This window comes from Apostichopus japonicus, chromosome 3 (genome assembly GCF_037975245.1).
Source record: "Apostichopus japonicus isolate 1M-3 chromosome 3, ASM3797524v1, whole genome shotgun sequence".
Classification (NCBI taxonomy): domain Eukaryota; kingdom Metazoa; phylum Echinodermata; class Holothuroidea; order Aspidochirotida; family Stichopodidae; genus Apostichopus; species Apostichopus japonicus.
The window spans coordinates 6666346-6693486 of NC_092563.1; the positions used below are offsets into that span (position 1 = coordinate 6666346).

The 27141-nt window shown below is 36.9% G+C and overlaps 1 protein-coding gene across 1 annotated transcript in view; it reads left to right on the top strand.

The window, feature by feature from the left end:
• The window catches only part of LOC139961573 (E3 ubiquitin-protein ligase MARCHF6-like), a 34822-nt gene extending 14793 nt beyond the window's left edge, over positions 1-20029 (top strand). The window contains exons 13-19 of the mRNA XM_071960876.1: positions 2252-2389; positions 5852-6476; positions 7250-7504; positions 13568-13702; positions 15176-15398; positions 17943-18078; positions 18663-20029. Coding sequence (XP_071816977.1) covers positions 2252-2389; positions 5852-6476; positions 7250-7504; positions 13568-13702; positions 15176-15398; positions 17943-18078; positions 18663-18741 — 1591 coding nt within the window. The 3' untranslated portion in view covers positions 18742-20029. The remainder of the gene's footprint in view (positions 1-2251; positions 2390-5851; positions 6477-7249; positions 7505-13567; positions 13703-15175; positions 15399-17942; positions 18079-18662) is intronic.
• Positions 20030-27141: the final 7112 nt, after the last annotated feature.

Consider the following 27141-nt stretch of genomic DNA (forward strand, 5'->3'; position numbering starts at 1 on the left):
TGGCGAACTTCTGTAGTTGGAAAATTAAAAGGTTGTAAGGTTGTAAATGAAGAGAGTTTATGAGAATGAGGACGCCCAATGAGCAGTAGTGGACAATGGTGAGCAATCAGACTGGTTTGACAAAAAAACTGGGGATCAAACAAGGGTGCAGTATGTCAGGCTTCTTATTCCTTACAGTGCTGGACTGGGTGATGAGAAAGGCAACATTGAACGGTGAAAATGGAATCAGATGGAAATTCAAAAAAAAAAAAACAAGATGACAATGATTTTGCAGATGACATTTGCCCTCATGTCATCAACCAAGACACAGATGCAAATAAAAACAAATTTGCTAGCTGATGAGGCAAGCGGAGTGGGTCTTGACATTAATAAACAGCAGACCAAAGTGATGCGTATAAACTAGTGTTTACACAGGCCAAAAAAATCAGGAACCGGGTACCCGAAAGCCGTCACCCGTCGGGTATTCGGGTACCCGGGAAAAAATTGTTTACCCTCGTATATCGCGATTTTCAAGAAATTACTTATTGGATGCTATAATAAATTAATTGTATTCTCTACTGACAATGTTTTCATACGTAGGCGTAAGATAAGGTTTAAAACCTTCTTCAATAATTTCTATTTGCCTTTGTTTCTTTCATTAACTTGTTAATAACTTTACTTCATATAATTAAAATCACTACTAACATCGCACTGGCGCTGCTGCTTATGTTTCCTCTCCACCTCTTTTGAATCAGACCATATAAATTTCCAATTTAGCATTTAAACAGTTTTTACTTCTGCTATCTATTATGCAGGCCCATGGTTCGCATTAGCTGCGGCGGTTGCGCAAATTGATCGCACTTAGAATAAACATTTAGTAAAAAGCCACTTGCGATTATTATTTTTAAGTTGTCCTGTCTCTAATCCATTAGTAACATCTCGTAACATTCCTTGTCAGTCTTTCCTTCTATGAAACTAACCGAATGAATGAATAATAATTGTGAGAATTCTTTCAATTTCTTCCACATGGTAGCCTAACCATCGGTTTGCCAATAAAAAAAATCACACTTTGCGTAGGATTCGGGTAATAAATTAGGAACCGGGTAGTATTGCGTCGGGCGGGTACCCGGTTACCCCGTGCAAACACTAGTATAAACACTAGGAATGTATTTATATTGGTCAGGAAGAGTTACAAGAGGTGGACAGATTTGTATACTTTTTTTCGGGGTGCGACAATGACAAAAGATGTTGGCGGGGTGGGAGACATTGCCAACAGTATTGGGAGAGCCAGGGGTGCACTTATACGTCTACAAAAGATTTGGGTTTCCAAAAGCATCTGTAGAAGGAAAAAAAATTAAGGCTATACAAAAGCACTGGTAATACCTGTCCTACTATATGGATGCGAGACCTGGAAAATGAATAAGGGGGCCGAAAAAGAAAAGCGATATCTTTCATAACAAATGCCCCAGGAGATTGCTAGGGATAAGATGGCAAGAGTGGGTCAACACAAAGGAGCTTCTAAAGAGACCAAAAATGGGACCACTAAACATCGAAAATTAAGAAAAGAAGATGGGGCAATTCATTGGGCTTATATTGCGCCAATTATCCAAACAACGACAGCAACATCAGCATGACTTGGGCACCAGAGGGCAGGAGAAAGAGAGGGCAACCCAAAACAACATGGCACAGGACAGTGGACAAAGAGAGAGAGAGAGGGCTGGTTGGCGATCCTGGAATGAGGCCAGAAACGCAGCTGCCCACCGAGATGAATGGAGACGCTCTGTGGAGGTCTTAGTTGCCTCTAGGCAAGAAGAGGACAGACGAGATGAGAAATGCATCATGAAAGGAAACCCTGGGGGCGGCTTAAGCTGATTGCTTGGAAATATTGCTGGAAATTATCTGAAGACCACTCATCGTCATGGTATTTTGTAATCAAAGATATGCATTTTTTTCAAATCTTAGAGCTTGCATATGATTAAATACCAATGTAACCAAAAAAAAAATATCATGGATGATGGGGATTTATCAGAATTGGAGCCAAATTTTTTTATTAGTAAATCATTAGTGATCTTTCAGTGAAGAAGAGCTTAAACCAGCAGCTTAGTTTTGACAGACTTGCACACTCATCCTTTTGTAGATGGTTTTTATGGTAGGAGTTACTAAAAAATATCTGCACCAGCGATCAAACGAAAACTTTCCTACATTTTCAAGTACATTTGCCTTCTTTAGTTTGGTTCGTTCAGCTTTTATTTTTGTTTATTTGTTTATTCAGCGATGCCCCCGTCAGCGAGCTATCTCTCGAGTTGTTGCTACTCCAGGTGATTCTGCCGGCCCTGTTGGAACAAGGCCACACCCGTCAATGGCTGAAGAACCTTATCAAGTATTGGGCACTGTTTGCCAGTTGGCTATTGTAAGTACATCACCTTTTCTTTTTCTTTTTTCCTCTTTTCTTTCAGTGAATTGGTCAGCAAATGGCACATCGCAAAATAAATTTTTAAAAATACCGAAATTTTAATCATTTGAATAATTTTGGGACATGTTTGGTCTTAACATAGTATATTTGTCTCATCTTTGATCAGAATCATTTCTTAGAGATATTGCACAAGAACATGAGTTATTTTCCAAATTTTGTTGCAAACCTCTGGCATTGACTAGGATAAATCTTCTGCTAGATTTTTTCACCATATTAAGTTGCAAAGATCATTGCTTTATTGATTATGGAGTGCACCCATGGTATTCGAACTCTTTTGCTTGGTGATCCCAGTTTGCACCTTCCTCATCCGGGTCAATCTCTAATGGGATGGATGTTTGGCCTGTGGAACGGTCTCCATAGAGAAGGTACCCCTCACCCCCACCCCTACCATTTGAGAAACTTTTATATAATTAAAGGTGCTTAGTTGCAATTTTTGAAAGTAATCTTCCAAGTAATCTTCCAAATTTTTTGTTGACCCCCCAAAAAATTTGGGGGGGACCTCAAAAGGGAAGTGACCTCTACTTTGAATACCAGGGGATTAAGCAATTATTCAGGTTACTCAGTGGGTTTACTTTTGATAAGTAATGGCATACCTTCAATTTTTGCAGTCAGTTTAACTAAAAATTAGAAATGGGAGAAAAATGTAAAACTAGAAAATGCAGCCATCAGGATTCTTTTGTAAATGGTAATGAGGTTATGAGATGTTGACACCGGTAACATTGCGGGGAGAAAAAAAAAATACAAAAAGGACTTTGTGTCTAAAGCGTAACAGGAAAAACTTACAATAAAAATCTTTGACTGAAAGGAATGGCCACTGGTTAGAATTATGCAGATGTTAAGATTTGTGCTGTGTCCTTTTTGGTTCCTTGCTAAAAGCAAAGGAACCTATGTATTCAGGTTGGCGTGTGTGTGTGTGTGTGTGTGTGTGTGACGCTTTAGCTTGTATGCACGATAACTCAACAAGGGATTGACTGATCATGATCAAACTTGGTGGGTGGGTGGCCCATAGTGAGTAGATGAACCCTATTGTTTTTGGTGCCCACAAAGGTCACCAAAGGTCAGTTATGGTCCAAAAACCCAAAATACTAAAACTGCAATACCTCCCAGTGCCAATGTGCGATAAGGTTGATATTTTGGGACAAGTTGTGAACTGGTTAGGGGAACATTTTGAAACTTAACGGTCATGTGATCTGAGGTCACCAAAGGTCAATTAATGTTAAAAAACTAGTATTTTTGCAATAACTTGAGAACGAATTGTCCGTTAGGGTTGGGAGTTGCTTCAGTGTAATCCAATTGTCGACCCACATCTGGGTGACCCTTGACCTCAATTTGACCTCTGGTGACCTTTTCATGTTTTGGGGATTTTTACAGTTTCGATGCTATTTTCAGATGTCAAAGGCACCTTCCGATCATAAATATCGATAGGTTGACCCCCGTGTGACCTTTGTGTGCGAACTTATATGGGGTCAAAGTTTTCGGTCGGAGTTAGGATGGCTGTACAGACTTGTCGTGTTGATTTTTGGAATCAGCAGATCAAACTACATTTGAAACCAAGGTCAAAAGGTCAAAGGTCACATTAGAAAAAATGTGCTTAATTTGGGAGAAAACGGGCGAAAAACAAAATGTTTGGTTTTGATGCTAGATTTGGATATCAAAGGTACCTTCCGATCAAAAATGTCAATGGGTTGACACCCGGGTGACCTTTGTGTGTAAAGTTATACAAGGTCAAAGTTAATTTTCAGACATTTAATGCAATAACTCCCAGTGCCAAGGTGTAGCAAGGTTGATATTTTGGGACAAGTTGCAAATGGCATAGAGGAATATTTTCAAACTTAACGGTCATGTGATCCGAGGTCATCAAAGGTCAATTCATGTTAAAAAACTAGTATTTTGGGTGAGAAAATGGGCAAAGAAAAAAATAATTGAATTTTTACAGTTTTGATGCTATATTCACGTCTCACCAATCAAAAATGTCAATAGGTTTACCCCAGGTGACCTTTGTGTGTGAAGTTATATGAGGTCAAAGTAAATTTTCAGACATTTAGTGCAATAATTCCCAGTTCCAAGGTGTGACACGGTTGATATTTTGGGACAAGTTGCAAATGGTATAGGGGAACATTTTCAAACTTAACGGTCATGTGATCCGAGGTCACCAAAGGTCAATTAATGATAAAAACTAGTATTTTTGCGATAACTTGAGAACGAATTGTCCGTTAGGGTTGGGAACTGCTTCAATTTAATCCAATTGTCGACCCGCATCTGGGTGACCCTTGACCTCAATTTGACCTCTGGTGACCTTTTCATGTTTTGGGGATTTTTACAGTTTCAATGCTATTTTCAGATGTCAAAGGTACCTTCTGATCATAAATGTCAATTGGTTGACCTCCGTGTGACCTTCGTGTGCGGAGTTATACGAGGTCAAAGTTAATTTTCAGACATTTAATGCAATAACTCTCAGTTCCAAGGTGTGACACGGTTGATATTTTGGGACAAGTTGCAAATGGTATAGGGGGAATATTTTCAAACATAACGGTCATGTGATCCGAGGTCACCAAAGGTCAAGTACTGATAAAAAAAACTAGTATTTTTGTGATAACTTGAGAACGAACTGTCCGTTAAGGTTGGGAGTTGCTTCAATGTAATCCAGTTGTCGACCCGCATCTAGGTGACCCTTGACCTCAATTTGACCTCTGGTGACCTTTTCGTGTTTGGGGATTTTTACAGTTTCGATGCTATTTTCAGATGTCAAAGGTACCTTCTGATCATAAATATCAATAGGTTGACCCCCGTGTGACCTTCGTGTGCGAAGTTATACGAGGTCAAAGTTAAAAAATACTAATGAGGTCACGGGTTGCAATAACTTGGCTACTATTTATTGGAATTTCGTCAAACTTGGTATGATGATATTGGTAGATAGTTTCCACACACTGATGTGTGTTGCAATTGATATCATGCATGTTTATAAGGGGGGGGGGCTAACATTATTTCGTTATGAAAAGTTTGTATGCACAATAACTCAACAAGGGAATGACCAATCATTACCTTACTTGGTGAGTGGGTGGCCCATAGTAAGTAGATTAACCCTGTTGATTTTGGTGCTCATTTCATGAATATTGATGAGGTCATGGGGTCAAACGTGAAATACTCCAAATTGCAATTACTTGGCTACTATTACTAGTCGGAATTTTGTCAAACTTGGTATGATGATAATGGTAGATAGTCTTCACACACTGATGTGTGTTGCAATTGATATCAGGGCTTAGCATTACTTTGGCAACAAAAGTTTGTGAGCATAAATTACTGTTGTTGTATTAGGGCTTTGTTAGAAATTTCCCTTTGAATGGAACTAATGAACAGCAGCAAGGAACCATGAAATGTTTTCATTCTGGTTTGACGTAGAAACTTACACTCCTACTTACTCGGGGACGTCACCAACGAAGGAGAGCGGCAACGAGAGGCAGTAGAAGACGGGCAAGAGGATGCAGCAGGGGAAGGAGGAGAAGAACAACAGCAAGAGGATGAAATCAACCCACCAGAGGCGGGAAGGGAACCAGGCTTAGAGGAGGAGGAGGAGGAAGAACTGGGCGCTGTCGGTGGAGCGGAACAGCCAGAGGTGGAGACGCTTTACGACCAGAGTACCCAGACATCCGAGGACATGCTACGCCAGAGAGTCCACTCAACGTCTTCGTCCTCCTCCGACCTGGCCCTGCATCAGGTCAGGCAGGAGGATGCGGCCAGTACCAGCGACGCCTCCTACGGCACCCGCCCGAGGTCCCTCAGCGACGACAGCGACGTGGAGATGGAGGAGGAGCTGGAGGAGGAGGAGGCGGGAAGTATGTCAGAGACGGACCTCTCCGAAGACGACGAGGCCGGAGGGGGCGACGAGGACGCGGCGGAGGTGATTAACGCGATGGACAGGGTGGACGAAGGAGGAGGGGCGATTCCGAGGGACAATGACATCTTCCACGGTGCGGCGTTGCTCGGCTTCAAACCTTACACCAGACCTAACATGTTCCACTTCAGGGTGAGTTGATTGTCTCTAAGAGATATTTGGAAGAGAAGGTGGGGAAGGTAGTGGTGGAGAGTTAAATTTTGAAGAACATAAAATAAAGTGTCACTTTAGGCTGGAAAGTCAAGCTGATGCAGCAGCCCATTGTGGAGGCCTATCAGCTGTGTAATCTCTTTGGCACATATGGTGCATGAATATGTATGTATGTATGAATGTATTTTTAGATCCTCCTGCAAGCAGGAACTCGCGAAGAAGCCATCATTGGCTTAGCAATGCCGAAAGCTGACCGAAGTCAGTCTCTTAGATTCATATTTTAAGGTCCATGACCATGAATTGTTAATTGTCAGCAACTCTGTAACTGGACGACATACATTAATCTTGGAATGACTCGAACTCCGGACCTTATGATTGAAAGGCACCGGCATTAACCACTGAGCTAACACTCCCTAGTACCTGTTCGTCTAACACTCGCTGATAGAGCACATGTGCTAAAATCGATATGTCAGTCAGTTTGTTCAGTTTGATTTTGATTACCGAAATGAGTGAAGCAAATTAGCACTTTTAATCAACTCAAAACAAACTGAACTCTTTTCTTTTTTCATTGGTAGCTTTCTTCTTTTTCTATATTTGGCTTCAAACAATTAGTTGTAGCATTTCACAATTTTTCAGGGTCAAAGTCAGTGCTTTTTGTCGAGAAACTTGGATTTAAAAAAAGAAAATATCTGTAATGAGATATTGCCACGAAATATGACCTAAAAGTAGACATTATTCGATTATTTTTCCAACAGATATCTTTACTTCTAGTTCTAGTCGCGTGCAGCACCGTTCTTGCCAGCTTTGTCTGTCTGACACTGCCAGTATTTTTAGGAAGGAGAATGTTTTGCCTTGTTCTTGGTGAGGACACCACTAATCATGAGCTCTACACAGGTGCATGCGGTCTCTACCTCTGTTGGTTAATGCTCCGCCTCTCGGTGGTTGTTGGAGGATGGGTTCCGCATGGTATCGACTTAGTCCTCAGTAAATTCAGAGAGTATCTACTATTGGTAAGTACTTTTGTGTCATTTTCAATACAAATGCAGTGCATTGTTATGCAGTGTAATGGAATATGTGGAAAAAAAAACACTACAGAATGCTACAGTATAGAATACTATACAATACAAATTTCGGCTTTTTCCCGATTTGAAATTTGGTTCCGGATCCACATGATCTTTCCGTCCCCGTTGAAACAGGCATGAGCTTTTTCCGCGAATTTCCATGAATTTCTAACTGTTATCCTAACACACTGTAGCATACGAAAATTGGAGCCTATACCGCAATTTTTTCTCTGGATGTTCATAAAGTTCCCAACATTATTGCAATGACATTTTCTTCAGTTTCCAATGATTTTCAAGTATTTTAGTATCATTAGAGTAGGACAAATATTAAAATTTGTGGCCGCCTTTGGAAGTGACTCGAAAATGGGATAATTCCGGAAATTTCCTCTCGGACTAGGCCCGACATACGAAAGATAGATGTCCCTGGAAAAGTTCCTAAAGTTAATTTCCTGGCCTGGCAATTCAGAATGAGTCTTCTGCGGTACTTAGGCATATTTCACCTTTTACCAAAAGTGCCATTTAAGGTTAAAGAATCGAACACATGACTATTATCCAGTTATGTGTATTTTAATCTTATAGTGTTGTTTCTCATTTTCTTTTTGGTTTTTTTTTTTATAGTATTTTTTTGGAAGTGTAAATTTCTAAAACATGATATCTCAAAATAAAGTTCAGATAAGAATAAAATTCAGATGTAACATACAAGGGCTGGGAAGTTCCATTTCCGGTGATCCTGGAGGGATATTTTGCCAAAATATTCTTGCAACGGCTCGGCTTTGATAGTCTTTGGGACGTCCAAGTCTCCACGACTTTCAGGCCCTAATATAATACAATATTACACAACACAAGGAAAATATGTAATATAATATAACACAACACAAGGGAAATATATAATACAATATAAAACAACACAAGGAAAATATGTAATACAATATAACACAACACAAGGGAAATATACAATACAATATAATACAACACAAGGAAAATATGTAATACAACACAAGGAAAATATGTAATACAACACAAGGAAAATATACAATACAATATAATACAACACAAGGAAATATATAATACAATATAATACAACAAGGAAATATATAATACAATATAATACAACATAAGGAAATATATAATACAATATAATACAACACAAGGAAAATATACAATACAACACAAGGAAAATATACAATACAATATAATACAACACAAGGAAATATATAATACAATATAATACAACATAAGGAAATATATAATACAATATAATACAACATAAGGAAATATATAATACAATACAATATAACACAACACAAGGAAAATATATATATATACAATATAACACAACACAAGGGAAATATATAATGCAATATAAAACAACACAAGGGAAATATATAATACAATATAAAACAACACAAGGGAAATATACAATACAATATAACACAACACAAGGGAAATATATAATACAATATAAAACAACACAAGGGAAATATATAATACAATATAACACAACACAAGGGAAATATATAATACAATATAAAACAACACAAGGGAAATATACAATACAATATAACACAACACAAGGGAAATATATAATACAATATAAAACAACACAAGGGAAATATATAATACAATATAATACAACACAAGGAAAATATGTAATACAATACAATATCATACAACACAAGGAAAATATATATATATTCAATATAACACAACACAACACAAGGAAATATACAATACAATATAATACAACACAAGGGAAATATATAATACAATATAATACAACACAAGGAAAATATGTAATACAATATAAACAACACAAGGGAAATATACAATACAATATAACACAACACAAGGAAAATATGTAATACAATATAACACAACACAAGGGAAATATATAATACAATATGAAACAACACAAGGGAAATATACAATACAATATAATATAACACAAGGAAAATATGTAATACAATACAATATCATACAACACAAGGAAAATATATATATATATTCAGTATAACACAACACAACACAACACAAGGAAATATACAATACAATATAACACAACACAAGGGAAATATATAATACAATATAAAACAACACAAGGAAATATATAATACAATATAATACAACACAAGGAAAATATGTAATACAATACAATATCATACAACACAAGGAAAATATATATATATTCAATGTAACACAACACAACACAAGGAAATATACAATACAATATAATACAACACAAGGGAAATATACAATACAATAAAATACAACACAAGGAAATATATAATACAATATAAAACAACACAAGGGAAATATATAATACAATATAAAACAACACAAGGGAAATATACAATACAATATAAAACAACACAAGGAAATATATAATACAATATAATACAACACAAGGAAAATATGTATTACAATACAATATCATACAACACAAGGAAGTATATAATACCATGCAATATAATATGACACAAAACGAACTAGCGAGCTATTTTTTATCCTCCCAGCATTTATTTACAACAACTGTACTTGATTCATAGTATCTGTTTAGTAATCAACAGTTCTATCCAAATCATATAGGAGTGATGTCTTTACGTGTCATTTGGTCAGTCCTGTAACATTGTGGCAGAGGATATGATACATACATTGAAATACAACCTTATCTCAGGATCGTAATATTCTTTCTCTCAATTCAACATCCTTTTGACCGACAAAACCTTTGTCTGTTTCGGAAACTGTGTGAAACATGGTGGGTGGTCTGTGATGTCTTTGTTGGAGATGTTTTTATCAGAAGCTTAACTGTCCTGTTATCAATTTATCAAATTATTTATTGAATTGTAATACAATATGAATACTTGCCTTTAGGACTTTTACTTTCATTTTAATTAATTTTCTTTTCTTTTTAATTTATATATTGCCAAAGCAAGTAAAGGGGATTGGAGAGGGAGAGAACATCTTTAGTTCAATTGACATGTTGATGTTACTATTTAAGTTATGCATATATTCTGATCAAACTTGTGGTTTTCATGATGTAGAGGGCTTCAAACAACAATGCTTGGGTGCAATCAATTTTTTGCCTCTGAAATATTCCCTTTCATGTGGTAAAATGTATCATTTGTAGTTGTTAAATAAAAAGACTGAAATGGCTAGCTCTGATTGCAAACAAAGCGATACCAATGCATTCAGCCTGAATCACCTCTACTAGTACTCATAAGTAGCCCACTATCACAGGAATAACTGAAACCAATCCTATCAGCCTTAATCACCCCTCCCAGTACTCATAGGTAGCCCACTATCACAGGACTAAGTGACACCTATCATGTCAGCCTAAATCACCCCTCCCGGTGCTCATAGGTAGCTCACTATCAAAGGACAAACTGACACCCTTCCTATCAGTCTATATCACCCCTCCTGGTGCTCATAGGTAGCCCACTATCACAGGACTATGTCACACCCTTCCTGTCAGCCTAAATCACCCCTTCCGGTACTCATAGGTAGCCCACTATCACAGGACTAAGTGACACCCATCAAGTCAGCCTAAATCACCCCTCCCGGTGCTCATAGGTAGCCCATTATCACAGGACTAACTCACTCCCATCATGTCAGCCTAAATCACCCCTCCCGGTGCTCATAGGTAGCCTACTATCACAGGACTAACTGACACCTATCATGTCAGCCGAAATCACCCCTCGCTGTGCTCATATGTAGCCCACTATCACAGGACTATGTGACATCTATCCTATCAGCCTAAATCACCCCTCCCGGTGCTCATAGGTAGCCCACTATCACAGGACTAAGTGACACCTATCACGTCAGCCTAAATCACCTCTCCCGGTGCTCATAGGTAGCCCACTATCAAAGGACAAACTGAAACCCTTCCTATCAGTCTATATCACCCCTCCCGGTGCTCATAGGTAGCCCACTATCACAGGACTAAGTGACACTTATCATGTCAGCCTAAATCACCCCTCCCGGTGCCCATAGGTAGCCCACTATCACAGGACTAAGTGACACCTATCATGTCAGCCTAAATCACCCCTCCTGGTGCTCATAGGTAGCCCACTATCAAAGGACAAACTGACACCCTTCCTATCAGCCTATATCACCCCTCCCAGTACAGATCGGTAGCCCACTATCACAGGACTTAGTGACACCTATCCTATCAGCCTTAAATCACCTCTCCCAGTGCTTGCTGATAGGTAGCCTATTATAACAGGACTAACTCACTCCCATCATGATTCATAAATGCTGTGGACTAATGAGTCAGACCACGTCAATCTTCAGACACTACCTTATCACACCATCGCACCCCCCCTTTCACTAAACGTAAAAAATCTGTTAACCTCCGTCTAGAAAGAGGAAGTCAGGTCTTGTTTTGATCAGTTTCTAATTATTAGGAAGTAATTAGTGATAGTAGACAAGAGGCCACTCTGGTGTCACGCTATTCCAGGAAAATATCATTTCCTGCTTCGGCTTCCCTTTTGAGCAATTTGATATTACCAATGAATGATCAATTCAATGTTCATGAAAACCTGCAGATCAATAGATTTCCTCTCAGAGCGTGGATGTCACCCAGTGAGTTTGGTGGACGCTTTGCTGACGGGTGGAAAGTCCACTTAACGGTAGAGCTGTTGACCCACATTTTGCAAAGTGGGGGTCGTCGTCTTTATAGATATATATAATTATATAGATATTGTCCTTGACGTTTGCGGGCTGCTCTGACGTAGTTTGATCACGAAAGATTAGGAAAAGAAGACGTGATGAATGACATGTGGTTTTGTTTCAATTCCTGTTTTTCTTGCTTGTAGTCTCCTTTATACACAAGCGATGATTTAAAATGACTACCCACTGCATAGCTATGTGGTCGACAGGGAAAAGTTTCCATTCACACAGTTTGTTGTCAGAAGCAAGATTATCTCAGGACAAGTCACATTGTGCTGTACACAACAACATGAAAAATGAGTTGATTGTCTTCACAACGAATCTTTTGATTACCTGGAGGAGAAGTTGAGCTACTTTTTAAAAGGATACATCAAGAATGATGTGTCTACAAGCCCTAACCTGATTTGCATATAACACTTGGGGCTGTCGATGATAGTTGATAGCATTCATACAGAATACCCAAAACACTTAATGTGTGGATCTGTACGAATTCTTTCAATGCTCTGGGATACAGAATCTTATCAGAAGATTAGCTTGAGCAGTCATGTTTAGAAGTAAAATGTGGAACATTATGGAAATGATCCAGATTGCGTTAATGAAACGTAACCATCGGCTCTGATCTCAGAATTGGCGAACCAACATTGTCCTGATCCGAAGGACTAGAAGGGGGGGTCTATGAAATTCATATCTTGATCATCATGCATGATTCATTATCTTAATGCATATCTGATAAACAAACTAGTAGAATTGTACTTAAATCTGCAGGTTATCTCATTTCGTGCCTCCTCGTATCTAGCACTGGCTACGACTGTGGGTGGGGGGGGGGAGGGTGTTTTCTCTACAACCACTAATCTACTTGTAAAGTACATTTTACTTGTGGTGGACTTATCCAACGCAGTTGAGACTTTTGAGATTAGCAGAGATTGCCAGCAAAAAGATTTCTTAAAAATATACAAAATTGTTGGCGCACTATAAAGGAGAAAGAGTGTACTTGAAATGGAGAATGTTTTGGAGGTAGACGACTAACTCAACACATCTTGGTACGATTTATGTTTGTCTTCTCCTTCACCCCGCCCCCCCTCCACCACCCTCACCTCCAGTAAGACTTGGAAATATCATCTATGTTAAAACTTTACGGATGTCACATTACTCAATCTTTGGTAAAAAACGTAAACATCTGCATATGATTTCACACTGTGTGCTGGCTGTACGGTTAACAAGTTTTTAGAAACTCTTTCTTCACTGGAACAATTGCCTATTGTAGTTTCAAGTAGTTTTAGATGGATTAGCCATCAATTTTATATGATCTTTGATTTTTTTTCTTCTCTCTTTTTCGTAAAACAGGTGGGGAAAGCCTTACTTGTAGCAGTACTCCTCTTAGGGGTCATTCCTATCCTCCTCGGTCTCCTGTTTGAAGTTATCGTGGTTATACCACTCAGAGTGGATCTCAACCAAACTCCAGTAGTATTTCTGAAACAAGTAAGTTTGTTATTTTCAAGATTAATAAAATGATATCTTCTCATTCTAACATATCAAAGAGAGGCTTTCCTTTGAAGCAAGAAGATCGCTGTTTCTTTTATTCAAGTTTGTACCTCCTGTTAACCTTTGTTGCTCAAAGACACACAGACGATGGAAACCATCATTAGGGTCTAAATTGATATCTTTCTCATACAATGGTCCTAAGTTGCCATGTTAAAAGTGAATGGGGAGTAAGGTTTTTACTAGAGGGGGGGGGGGGGGGAGCAGTACCACCATTATCTAACCATGTTGAAATATTTTATGGAATACTCTAGCATATTTTTATCTGGGATTAGCATTACCTAGCAATATTTTTGTATTCTGGAATATGGTAACAGACATTGGGACTATGTCAAGCTTAAAAAGATCTGATTCCTACGGAAGCTTAAAAGTGCCATCAACATAAGGAAACTTTGCCCCAATAAGTCAACATTTTTCAGTAAATTGTTTAATTGACAACTTATCGAATCTAGTCAATTCAACATTTTTCTGCAAAATGTTTAATTGTTCACTTCATTCCAACTGAGCATGAAGTGAAACAATGGAATGAAGTGAACAATTGAACAATTTGCAGACAAATGTTGAATTGACGAGATACGACTAGTTGTCAATTAAACATTTTGCAGAAAATTGTTCAATTGCTCAGTAAAAGCAACTGAGCAATCCAACATTTTTCTGATATTTGATAAGATATTATCTTGTTATCTAAACAATTACTGAAAAAGGTCAACTTTATGGGGCAAAGTTCAACAGTGATTGTGTAGGTACCAGTCAGTAGTACAATCCTACATGTGTGGGCTGATTGTGTAGTAATAAATGTGACATTTCTTCACTCTTTTAGGAAACCAAAATGGCCGACAAATATGGTCATAGTCAGTGGTGAAATTGCTAAGTTCGAATCAGGTCTCTTTTAATTTTTTTTATTTTTTTATTTTTTTTATAGTTTTGGCAGGGGGGATGGGGCTGTGATAGCATAGCTTTCATCAAAGAAACTTTTTTTTGTTTTTTTGTAAGGTTATTGTGATTTTTTTAATATTTTAATTATTTTGCTCACTTGTTGTTTCCTAATCTACATGCATTAGTGATCTTGTTTGCTTGTAACTGCTGTGCCTAAGACATTTGTGGAATAATTATATAATTCCCCCAAAATATATTGTACTTATTTAGTACAAATATCTTTGTGTGGATAAACTTGATTCCTTTTTGCGCCCTGTTAGTGTGAAAACTAGTGATTTTCACTGGAAACAATTAAAGAAGTCGGATACTTGTCTTTAGGATAGGGGTCCCCTATCAATTGAATCAATATATATGATTTGATATGCAAAAGAAGCTTGGCAGTAGACTTGAAGTAAGTTCAATTTTCACCATTCTATCACAGTTATGTATCTCCTGTAACATTCTCTGTTTCTTTTTGCATTTGTTGATGTATCCCAGGATTGGGCTCTAGGGGTCTTACACACTAAAATATTATGTGCTGTGACTATGATGGGCCCTAGCTGGTGGCTCAAGGATGCCTTAGAACAGGTTTATCAAGACGGTATTCGAAATTTGAACCTCTCGGCCATCATCAGGGGTCTCGCCCTACCTGTCATCTCATGCCTGCTCTTGGCGTTGGCTCTGCCCTACACCTTCGCTCGTGGAATATTTCCGTTATTCAGTAAGTGGCATCGTCAGTGGTCGTAATTCATAACAAACCCTAAACCTCACTTAATTGGTAACATGAAAGGGATACTACATTTTCATAGCAATGCATTCTTTGTTGGTGTTTGTACTTGACGTGTAGGTTGTTGTAACCTCTAGCACCCCCCCCCACCATAACTACACCTGCTCATCCCAGATGTCACAGAATACACGTGTACCATCGATCCTGGTAGCAATTTGTGCTCGAACTTGTAGTTTTGTCTAGATGTCATCCGAGTTCAAATTTGCACGAATCCCTGTAAAATCATGATTATTTTATGGTTTTAGCCTACTGTGTTTATTCTTCCAATTCTATGCTGTTTATTGTCACGGTAAAGTCACCCCAAATTTTGTGTAAATAAAGCAATGAAGGCCTTTGTTCTAATAATTGGATCATACAATAATCAGTTTGATCGTGATTTTGCCACTTGTTCTAACATTCACAACAATTTTCACATTTTAAGCTTTTTCTTTCATTATTAGAAGTATAACTGGATATGCTATTATTAAATGCATTGTTATTGCCTTGCAGTGCCAAGTGTTTTAAAACACTAATTTTTTTTACAAAGAAGCTTTGTTTTTTAGAAGAAAAAAGAAAGAGCAAAACAAGCTTAAAGTTTATTATGAATTGCTACAAAAAGTTATTATTGTAGCAAGTCAATTTAAAAACCAAAATGACAGAGTTCAAAAAGAAGATGAATAAAAACACTTTTTTGGGTTTAGGGGGGAGGGGGTTGGCTGTGCCCAGAAGAACATTTCAGATAATTACTTTCACAAATTCATCCATGGTGGTAGTTTGGTGAAGACAAGCAACAGGTTTAGTCTTACAGTCAGTGTTACTATTTAATTCATATATACGTTGCTTTAAAATATCATCCATGTGACGTTTAGGAACCTGTGATACCTAATATCGCGTATTCTTTGTACGGTACGTCACGTCAGACGAACAGTCGTAAACGGTTACCGATCCGCTCGTTAGATGTTTGATGGTAGGAAAAGAGTCGCGGTAGTTTATGTATCTTGGTTTATTACTCAAACGTCATCTGTAATTCCACATGGGTGAACTGTAAGTTCATATGCTGGTATGATGTACCGTGGGTTGGACATGTCTGTGAGGCAAACAGTTCCAATGCTTGTAGAACAAGAGAATATATCGTCAAGGAAAGGAGTCATATTTTTGTATTTAATGGCCGATATTTTTGGTTGACTTATTCTTTTCCTTGTAATGCGAACATTTTTAATATTTGCTGAATATTTTGTATGTTTTAGGAACTAAACACACTCGTTGCTTGAGAAGTACTTGTAAGTCCCTTTGACCAAAAACATGTTTAATTGAAATGTGAAAAAAAATCTCAAAGCACTGGGTCAACATTTGCAGGGAATGATTACATTGAACACTAGTGTTATCCAAGCGTAATGAATGTAATAAACAGTATTAATGGTAAGTTATATATGTTAACCCAGGTATTATGCATATTGAGCTGTACGTGAATTTGCACTGTAATGCTTTCCACCGAAATAGTCGTGGATATAACAGTGGTGTAGACAGACATTTTGAAGTGGGGGCGAAAGGGCACCCAAAAATCAGTGTCAAATTGGGAGAGTGGGGGACAATCCATCCAAGTGTGGGGTTCCATCGGCCTACCCAAGGGTGCCTGGTGGGGTCTAGAGGGCAAACCCACCAGAAGCTTTGGAGCTCTCTACATTTAAAGAGAGCATCTCAGCTTCAAATCAGCACAAATTCGGATCTATAATTTGTTAAATAAATATTATAAGATGTAATTTAAAGGAATAGTTCAATGAAAATTTCATGTGCTAGGGGGGATTGTAAAAGAGAAACTCAATCTAATTGACTTTGTGGAACTTTCAAACACTGTGTTTTGCAGCTATTCTTAGCTATTCATGACAAATCACATGTTGTCATGGGAACTTGTAGCAATAGGAGTGATATCATAGATGTACGTTGACAAAAGTCAACTTGCTCTTCTCTACGGTTATTCTGCTTTAGTTTATTTACCTTTTTTTTTATTGTGAAGGTTAATACAATATCACTGTACACTGGGTGTGTTCATATTCCATTCCTTTTACTTTTAAAATGAGAAAATTGAATAAAAATTTGAAGGAAAACAAAGCATTGTTTGCAGATAATCATATATGATAACACCCTTTATCATTCAAGTTTACTGTTGGTCATAAATACCTGGAAACTTCAAATTTTCAAAAATCAAATATTTGCATTGAAAATGAACGAAAGAGGAGGCTTAATAAGCTGATTTCAGTAGGTCTTTGTAGCATATTATGAAAGCTTTTTTACCGATTACCCCCTGATTTATACTACTTGAAAAGTCCATGGAAGTGTGAAATGATGAATGGAGTCAGGCACATGTTATGACCAACTATCAAACTCCTGGCCAGAGAGAGAATTAATGACAAAGTTTGCACAGTATTTGTGTGATGTCAATCACCTCATCCATTATTAATGTCATGATTGTGTTATGTTTCTTATTTCTTCTCTCTTTAGGATTGGGGGACGATTGGAACCACATCATGATCCGCAGGATCTACCCTTCGTTGATATCAGTCATCTCGGCCGCTGCCATCATGGTGTTCCAAGTTCGTCAGTTTAAAAGATTATACGAGCACATCAAAAACGATAAGTGAGTAGATCCCTCCTGGCTGATTAGTAGATCCCTCCTGGCTGTTTAGTAGATCCCTAGTTTCCTCGAATCCCATAATGTGAATCGTTCATGCCAGTTACGAGTTGCTAAAACTTCAAGACTCTATTTTTTAATTTTTTTTTTAATTTGAATCCTTTACACTACAGAGTCACTGTATCATGGAATTTCCTTCCAAGGAAACTAAGGAAAAATTTGTACAACTGTTCCGAACTGTGTAAGATATTTACAGTATAGCAAGCTCGGTAAACGCCAACACTCTTAACTACCACCCACCCACTTACCTACCCACTTCTTCCTTGGTTTACGTATATTTGCATGTATGTTTATATCCTTGGACTGTCTTTCGCCTTGTTCAAAGGGGTGGCCTCCTAAACAAACACACAAATTTAATACGTTTACATTTCTTTCTGTTCTGTGTATTCAGATATTTATGATAAAATGCTTTTTATTTCTACTACAAGACCTACTCGTGCATTTATCTCAAAGAGAACGGAAATGAAATTTGGATCCAGTGTCACATTTGCCGAATAGTTGATGTTTGTTTGTCGTTTTTATCTTCTCAGGTACTTGGTCGGGCAGCAATTGGTGAACTATGAACCCAAACGGCAACAGCAAATAGCCGAAGGGAACACCGAACGATAGATCGTCGAGTTAAATTGTCCGCACAAAACTTTTGACAGACTCTGTCAATAATACCGCAACAGATCGTCGTAGACAGCGATTTGACTACAAGCCCTCGTTGCACGTTCTGTATAAAAACCATTTAGGAAAAGGAACCTGCAGGTGATTGAAATGTTGTATATAATATGGAGGGTAAAAAAAATAACATAAGAAACAAATTGAAATCATATTTATGTGACAATGACTAGAAAAATCTATATTTAAAGGAAATTTGCTTCAAAAATCCACAGAAGGAATTTTTTACAAATATATGTTTCTCTTTTGCATTATTTGGAGAAAAGGAAATAACACAAGATATTCATCAAGTCAAATGTATTCCTTCTTTTGAAAGAGCGAAAGGATTTGAGCATTTTTGAGGTGGCTAGAGAGATCGAAGATTTTATATCAATAGGGTAGGTAGAAGGTATAATGGACGAAGTAAAGAATGCAATTAATTGTAACCTGTAATTGGGTATAAAATCATAATATTATTCTAATATGATATTATAAATCATATAACCAGGGTGTTCATGTAGGTCATTCATATAAACGAGAGTATTAAACGACAATAGTTGATGGTATGCACATTGTTGGCAAAAATAAAACAAAAGAATGACATGATTGATATCTCTGAGATGTGTCCATACTATAACAAAAAAAATATAAAACTATTTTTTCAAATTTAAGAGAAAAGAAATGCTGTAAGCTTTTTTTTTTTTTTGGGTGAGGATGGTTTGAAGAGTTCTGTCGTAGGTAAAAAGTAATCCAACTTGGTTTGATCATACCATGGTTAAAAAATCATCCTTCTTTTACTAAGAAGATGATTCTATGTGAAAAATTTCATTTAAGTTGAAACCAGCTGTTTGGTTCACAAACTGTTTTGAGTATAAACTTTTACATCCATATATTGTCTTTAAAGCAGATTGGTTGTGGTTGTAGTTAAAACATTTTTCTAACCTTGCCCCATCCCCAGCAATCTTCTTTGATTGGGCAATGAAAATAGAAAAACCAAAACAGACTTCCGGTATTCCTTTCGATAGATATGCAGGGTTTTTCGAGATATTCAGCTAACATTTAATATCTTCGTTCTAGGCCTAAACGTTAATTTTCTAACCATTGTTTTGTCACTTCTGTCAACTCGACCATTGATAAGCTGTGTTTCTTTTTAACTTCATATAAATCACAGAGCACACAACCATGGAAAACATTACGACAACATGTGACCTTGGTAATTTTTTAATGCATTGTGAACATGTTGTTGAAGCCATCAGTTTCTTAAGTTTGTCTCTTTTCTTTGAGTTTTGCGTTGCTATGGAGGTGCCTTTGAGCTAGACTCAGTGATCCAGTCACATTTATTGATGAAGCCTAAGATGTTTCAAATGAAATTTCTCAAAGGTATTCCAAATACTTCTATATGTATTATTTTGTCCTCCCCAAGGTAAATGATGCCCCAAGGTAAATGATAAATGAATACAGTATCCCTTGAATTGACATGATGATGTCACACATTCTTCTGTTGCCAGGTGCCTTTATCCAAAAATTTGTTTTTTAAAAAGCACCATGAACACTAAAAAAAAATCATTTGGAGACATTATATGCTCACCAGGATGTGACTTCCACCTACCTGTGGAGAAATCTTGTTGAAATTTCTGATTAAGCTGTGAGACTGTGACCTTGTTAAGAGTATCCCTCAGATAGCAAATAATACTTCAGGCCATACTTGTAATGAGATTTTGCTTTTATGAATATGCAGTTAATAAGATTATAGTAATGCCTGTCACATGTGGTTTGAACATCTCTGGATAGATAGCTGTATTACACTATAGTTCTGTTCGTACAAGCCACTGGTTCTTTTGATAAAGAGAAAAATGACAGAAAAGTCAAGTAAAAGTAACACCAGCGAAGTTATTTCTTTCTGGGTTGTTACGTTCGACGTTGTTCAATAATGTTGTACTATGTAGACGTAAAAAGAAGATATATTAATTCCTTTTCCAGGAATTAAGGATTTTGTTGTTGTTGGTGTGTGCTAATTTTGACTTAATGTTTTCCGTGAATTGCTACAATAGTTTCGGTTCCCACCTGTCGTCAAACAGCAACTGTTTATTTTAGTTTTTATCAGTTTGTCAAATCCATGAAAATATTTTTTACCTCATCGAAATAGTTCCCATCATATTGTTGTTTGGCAAAGTATTATGGTGCTACTTCTTCTTCCTGTTCGGTAAAACAAGCGAGAAGATTGCGAATAGAATAACAATGAAGAAAATAGTTAGACCTCTTCTTATAGATAATTTGGACCCTTGAGAGAGGGCCTGGGAGGGTGGGTGGGTGGTGTAGGGGGAGGGGAGGGCAGGGGAGATGTTCAGGCAAGGTAGCAGGGAACATAAATAGAGTATGTTGTAGTCAAGAGAGTGTACTCTCTTTGCAAACTATGGAAGGAACTGGCTCCCGTTTGCCCTTTGCTAGTAGCAGCCTCAAAATTATGAGATGAGGTTTTCACGATCTTTAAACCAGTGCAAAACGAAAGACGTAATTGTTTGTAACAAGGAAGGGAGACCATTACAAACACAATATTTTGTCTACTTTGCTGGCTAAGGGCCAATACTTCTGTTAAACAATTGTATCGACCTTTGTGAAATATTTCAGGAACTAAACCCTCGTATCTTTACCCGGATACACATTTATATCCATTCATTGTTCGTGTTGTTGGCATTTTTTCTCGGTTCAACTGTGAACTATGGCACCTTTGGTTTGTGACCTCGGTCGTGCCTGAAAATCACAGTTATGAGTGACTTGAGCGACAATATAGTACTGTGCTTCCTCATTAACCACGTGATATACTATTTTATAATCTTTCGTATAGTTGCTATGTTTACCTCGGGCGATTACCTACAAAAAGGATTAACTGCAGTGGATTAGTTTTAGAATGTCTTGTTAAATATTACTCCAAGATGATGTTAAACTTCTTGGGTAGAGAAATCCTGAACTCTTCATATCTAGTTGGTATACAGTAGCCTTAAAAGTATAAAAGACATTACTTAAGTTCCATAATGACAGATCAAATCCTTTTGTGTAGATTGTAACAATAACCTCGGTAAATAACGTTTTTCTGGTATGTAGATCAATGCGGTTCCATTTTTCTTAGAACATGGCTTCATTATGTTACAGGAAGTGGCCTGTGGTACCATATGATATGTATAATGCAGTGTTCAAGAACCAGTAACTGATATAGGCATTAAATGTATGTTTGTTTCATATATGATTGATACGGGACATTGGCAACCCCCCCCCCCCCCACCTCAAATTATGGATTACACAATGCACAAGAACCAGTAACTGAACTTACAGGCATTGAACGTGTTTGTTTCATATATGGTTGATACGGGACATTGGCAACCCCCCCCCCACCCCACCTCAAACTATATGGTGGTAATATAGAAACATGGATTATACAGTGCTCAAGAACCAGTAACTGATATAGGCATCGAATGTGTTTGTTTCATATAAGATTGATACGGGACACTGGCAACCCCCTCCAAAACTTCACTGGAAAGTGTGCTGTATCGTTTACTGTTGAACCGAGCTTCATATAAATACATTATGCATCTCCAGCAATTTGTATATACATATATATATATATATATATATATATACATATATATATATATATCTTGATTAATTTGCATGTAAGGACTGATGTCGAATGTTGTTATGATCATTACATTTCTCGATGACATATTTACCGTAGCTCACTAACATCCTTTGACTGCAAGGGTAATTTATGTCTTACTATATAACTTGGTAATTTAGTAATGAACTCGTCCTTCAGTAATTAAACTACTGTCAACGGGATATAACGTTTTAACGGTACTGCCAAGAGTCAGTAAGAAAATACAAATGAAATGGGAGGGTCTTTCACGTGATAGAATGTAAGATAATTAGGCCTCCAATTAGCATGATGACGTCAATATAATCCAACAGGAAAGTCTCCAAAGATGGAATTTTCACCGTTTTGCGATACTCCATCGACAATGATAAGATTCCTATCAGTTATGACGTAATAGGGCGTTTTTTATGTTATTCGCACTTATAACCACGCAGACGTATAGTCGGAGTTGTGATAACGAAAACTTTGGTTCCATGTTAATATGAATGGCAACCCTATGTGCAAAGCAACGCAGAGTGCGTATATGTTCACAGTACACAATAACATGAGGGATCAATGTACACGGATAAGTTGCTTCGATCATCGAAGATAGTTTTCAGTGTGCAGAAGTTACACACTTTTTTCATAAATAACCTGCAGAACGACCGTGAATAAGAAAATTTTGATAAATACCTTTTATCGGTAATATTTTCCGTACGAAAATCAAAATGAAACACTTTAGGCCTATATTGACTTTTATCCTTACCTTTCCATATTGAACCAAATCTCTTATCTCCTGAGTGCGTCGTGGTGACCATGTATACTATACACTGAACATTAACGTATGGTGGTTACACTGAGCGATAAAGAGTGTCAATCTATGTGATTTTTACCCCGGCTTTTTTTTTGCTGTTCTCTTTTCAGTTCAGTTTCCTTTATTCCAATATAAATAGCATAAAATACAATTTATAAATAGGAAAGTATAAAAATTTATGATACCAAAATTACAATAAAAAGGAAAGCGATTAAAGACATTTAATAGGTCAGTAACACAATCAACAATTTTGAAAATTTAAGTTAAACGGTGAATGATAAGGGAATATCAAAAAGGGTGATACATTAAATCAAACCATTTAAAATTCCATTTTGGATAAAAATAGATGCTCTGTACAAATATGAATTTTGAAAAATTGAACCCTATATTTTGGTTTTATTGCACGATTTCGTAAATATCGTTAAATAAGATTCTTCTGATCACACACACCAATAATATTTGATACAAACGATTTATACATACTAAGATCTCTCTCGTGTGAGAGCTTCGAAATTTTGCATGATATGGCATTTTTTTTATGATAACACCAACTTTATCGGTGCTTTACGGTTGAATGGCTGTAAATTCATGCTGTTTGCGTAAGCTAATCGGCTTGACAGCCTCTTTAATACACCATTTCCGGTTACTATCCTTGCCAACCAGTGCGTGTCTGTAATATCCCGTCAGTGAACTTTCCTGAGAACAGAAATATAATATCGGTTAAATTGTTCTCCGCTTCACGTTGCTACAAAGCAGTCGTTATATAGTGTAACTTCTATTGTTGTTGTTCTAACATTGTATACTGCCTGGTAAAGTCTAGCATCATAATACCCTTGAAACGTGATACTTAGCCTACACAGTCAATCAAAAAAAGAGAGAGAACAGGCTACCACACGACGGACAATATTGCAAGCAAAGATATCGTGAAACGCTCTAGCTGCAAGGCAACGCAGGCATGTGCGCGCATGAAAATCGCGTTGTTGCGTGGCGTATCTTACTCCCAACAGGGAGTTGTTATGGAACAACTCCCTGCTCCCAAATAGGACGGCTATATCTGTGAAGTAATGATAAAGCAAAATGATTTTAAAACTCGCTTCAATCAAGGTACAGCAATAATAAGCGAGTAAGATCTTGATTTCTTTGTCAAACGAAACATGAACATAAAAAGCTACAGTTTTGGTGTGAGTACAGTATGGAAAAAGATATGTAGATTCAAGTGAGAATGCTCGTTTAATTAACACAGTGAACACTCGTCCTTCCAAGTGACAACGGACCTTATTCCTTGTTTGAGTGAGTAAGTAGTTCGGTGTAAAAATAACACACCTTCCCTCCCTCCCGCCCCATAATCTTCTCACCCCATGACGTCTTTAGTATAAACTCCATTGCGGGCAGTTTGTAATACTATAAACTCTCTATGAACTAACTAATACTTTGACGTATTGGGGGGGGGGGGGGTGGGTGTTGTGTGGTATTTAACTTAATTCCATAAATGTTCAAGTACAGGAAGCACTTTCCAGTCATTTTGTGCTATACTGCCAATTAATTTTTGATATTGTGAAAATCAGGAACAGAATTCCAATGAATGGATTTTCCCCATTCCCATATATTATGATATAAAGACATGGTTTGCACTATTACAGAGTTCTACTGAGAACTCCCAACGGATGTCAGCTATTTTTACGAGATATGACGTGTATAGCATTTGGGGAGAACTTTAAAAATATGTATTGCACTGATATTTATCAAAGTTGCATCATCCAAGTTTACTGAAACTGCTAGTCTATCGAAACATCTATGGCTATGAATTATTCATAATTATTCATATTTTATTCACTCCGTTCATGTTAGTTCATTTATTCCCTTGGGCCAAGATGGTTATATACTTTACATTATGTATAGTACACATCAGCATATATACGGTTCTGATCCCATAGTAATTATTAATTGTTTGGTGCTATCATTCATCCGTCTTGTGTCATGAAGATGATATAATGTATAGTTTTTCAACGGTGTTTATTAATATTATAGTTTATTGTCTTAAAAATATCGTTCTTAAAAAATCGTCTTAAAAAAATCGTTCAGCAAACGCGTCATCACTCAACTGTATAGCGCAGTTACAAAGCCAACTTCATTAAACGGTTAGTATGTTTCTAGTTTGTCTTGTTTTTCTTGAAATAATTAAACCCGCCAAAAATTGGCACACTTTTACATTTGATGCTAAGCAGGCAGAACCAGTATTTTGCCTGTAGTGATTTCGTTGCATGCCTCGACTTCTTGGCGCCAGGGGATGGAACTTGGCCACAGAAATTATTTTTTCTGTATAACGATTTCAAAACATAAGAAAGAATCACAAAATTCCCTTAGGATGAAATTAAACCCTGAAAAGCATTATAGACTAACACTTTAACACCATAGAATGGAATTTAGGTAGAGTAGGTTAGCGTTCTTAAATTAATGATAAATGTATTCATCCCAGGTTTATAACAAAAAAAAGGCCTTATATTATATCCGTGAATGCCAATAATATGAAAACCTAAGAATAATAGTTTCACAATCAACTTATAATCAACTTATATATATATATATATATATATATATATATATATATATATATATATATATATATATATTTGTATATATATTTATATATATAGGCCTATAGATCGATATGCGTGGACTTAATCGTTGATATGCTGTCATAACAATGCTGTAATGCTGAGTTCCTTGTTTTCGTGGAATTGTTATACTATACGTATCATACGGTGAATATAGGGGATATTTTTATGTAGTTGAGAGTGTAACTATTGTCAATGAAACTACGTAAGCAGATCGTTAACAATTCAAACGGGAATATCCCCAACCAGACCAATTCTTGTAATGTAGGAAAATCACTTTGAATAACAATGAACCCACAGAAATCACCATACATTGGAAACAATAAGACATTTGGTTTGCGTTACACGAGTTCTATCCCGGTAAAGACTGTCTTCAAAACTGATACAGTTTTGGAGGAAATACCCAAACTTCCAAACCGGTATAGTCCTTATTTGCCCTCTCTTGTCCCCCTTACCTAACCCTTAAAATACGATGCCTGAGTAAGAACACCGAAATTTCTGTTCGAGGCCATCAATTGTTTTTTTTATTTTTTTTTAAATTATATTTACTATCTATAGTTATTTCTTCTGCCAAAAAACTGCCCTCACGACGTGTGCATGTGCGTGTATGGGTGTGTATGCGTGTGTGTATATGTGTGTGTAGGCCTGTATGTGCGAGATTCGTTGATTAACATTTCCGATGTTGAAAGGGGCATTTCTCAAAACCTAAACATGGTATGTATAAGTAACATAATGGAAACATATAACACGTAGTGATTTGTAACGGTTTGTAACATATCTCAAAATTAATTTGATGGTCATACAGTCAAAATTGATTTGGATGGCAATACAGTCATCTTTCAACCGACTTTTTAACTAATTACCGTTCTTCAATTTTTTTTCCCCAGTAAAATCTATATAGGCGTTCATTAAGTTCCACGGGGATAAAGAAATAACATATGCAAGTCTGTGCACGCATACAGTAATAACTAAATAAGCTTATAGCCGCTGTCACTGACAACAAAATGGGATTAAATTATTGCCATGGTTTTATAGGTAGTCAATGAACTGAGGAGATATTTAATTCGATGTTAATTCCAGATAAAAATCTCTTCTGTAAATACGACATCCCAAAATTCAAGTTCTGTCTTTGACTTTGAAAACCATATGTAATACGGTTATTATACGGCATGTGCACCCTGCTAAGACTTGCATATTGACTGATGTTTACTTTATAAGCATAGAGTTGTTTCCATATTTCTGTGGGTATATAGTTTCCCTTCAATATTTACACAAAACATTTATTGCCTTGCAAATACAAGCGAGTTTGT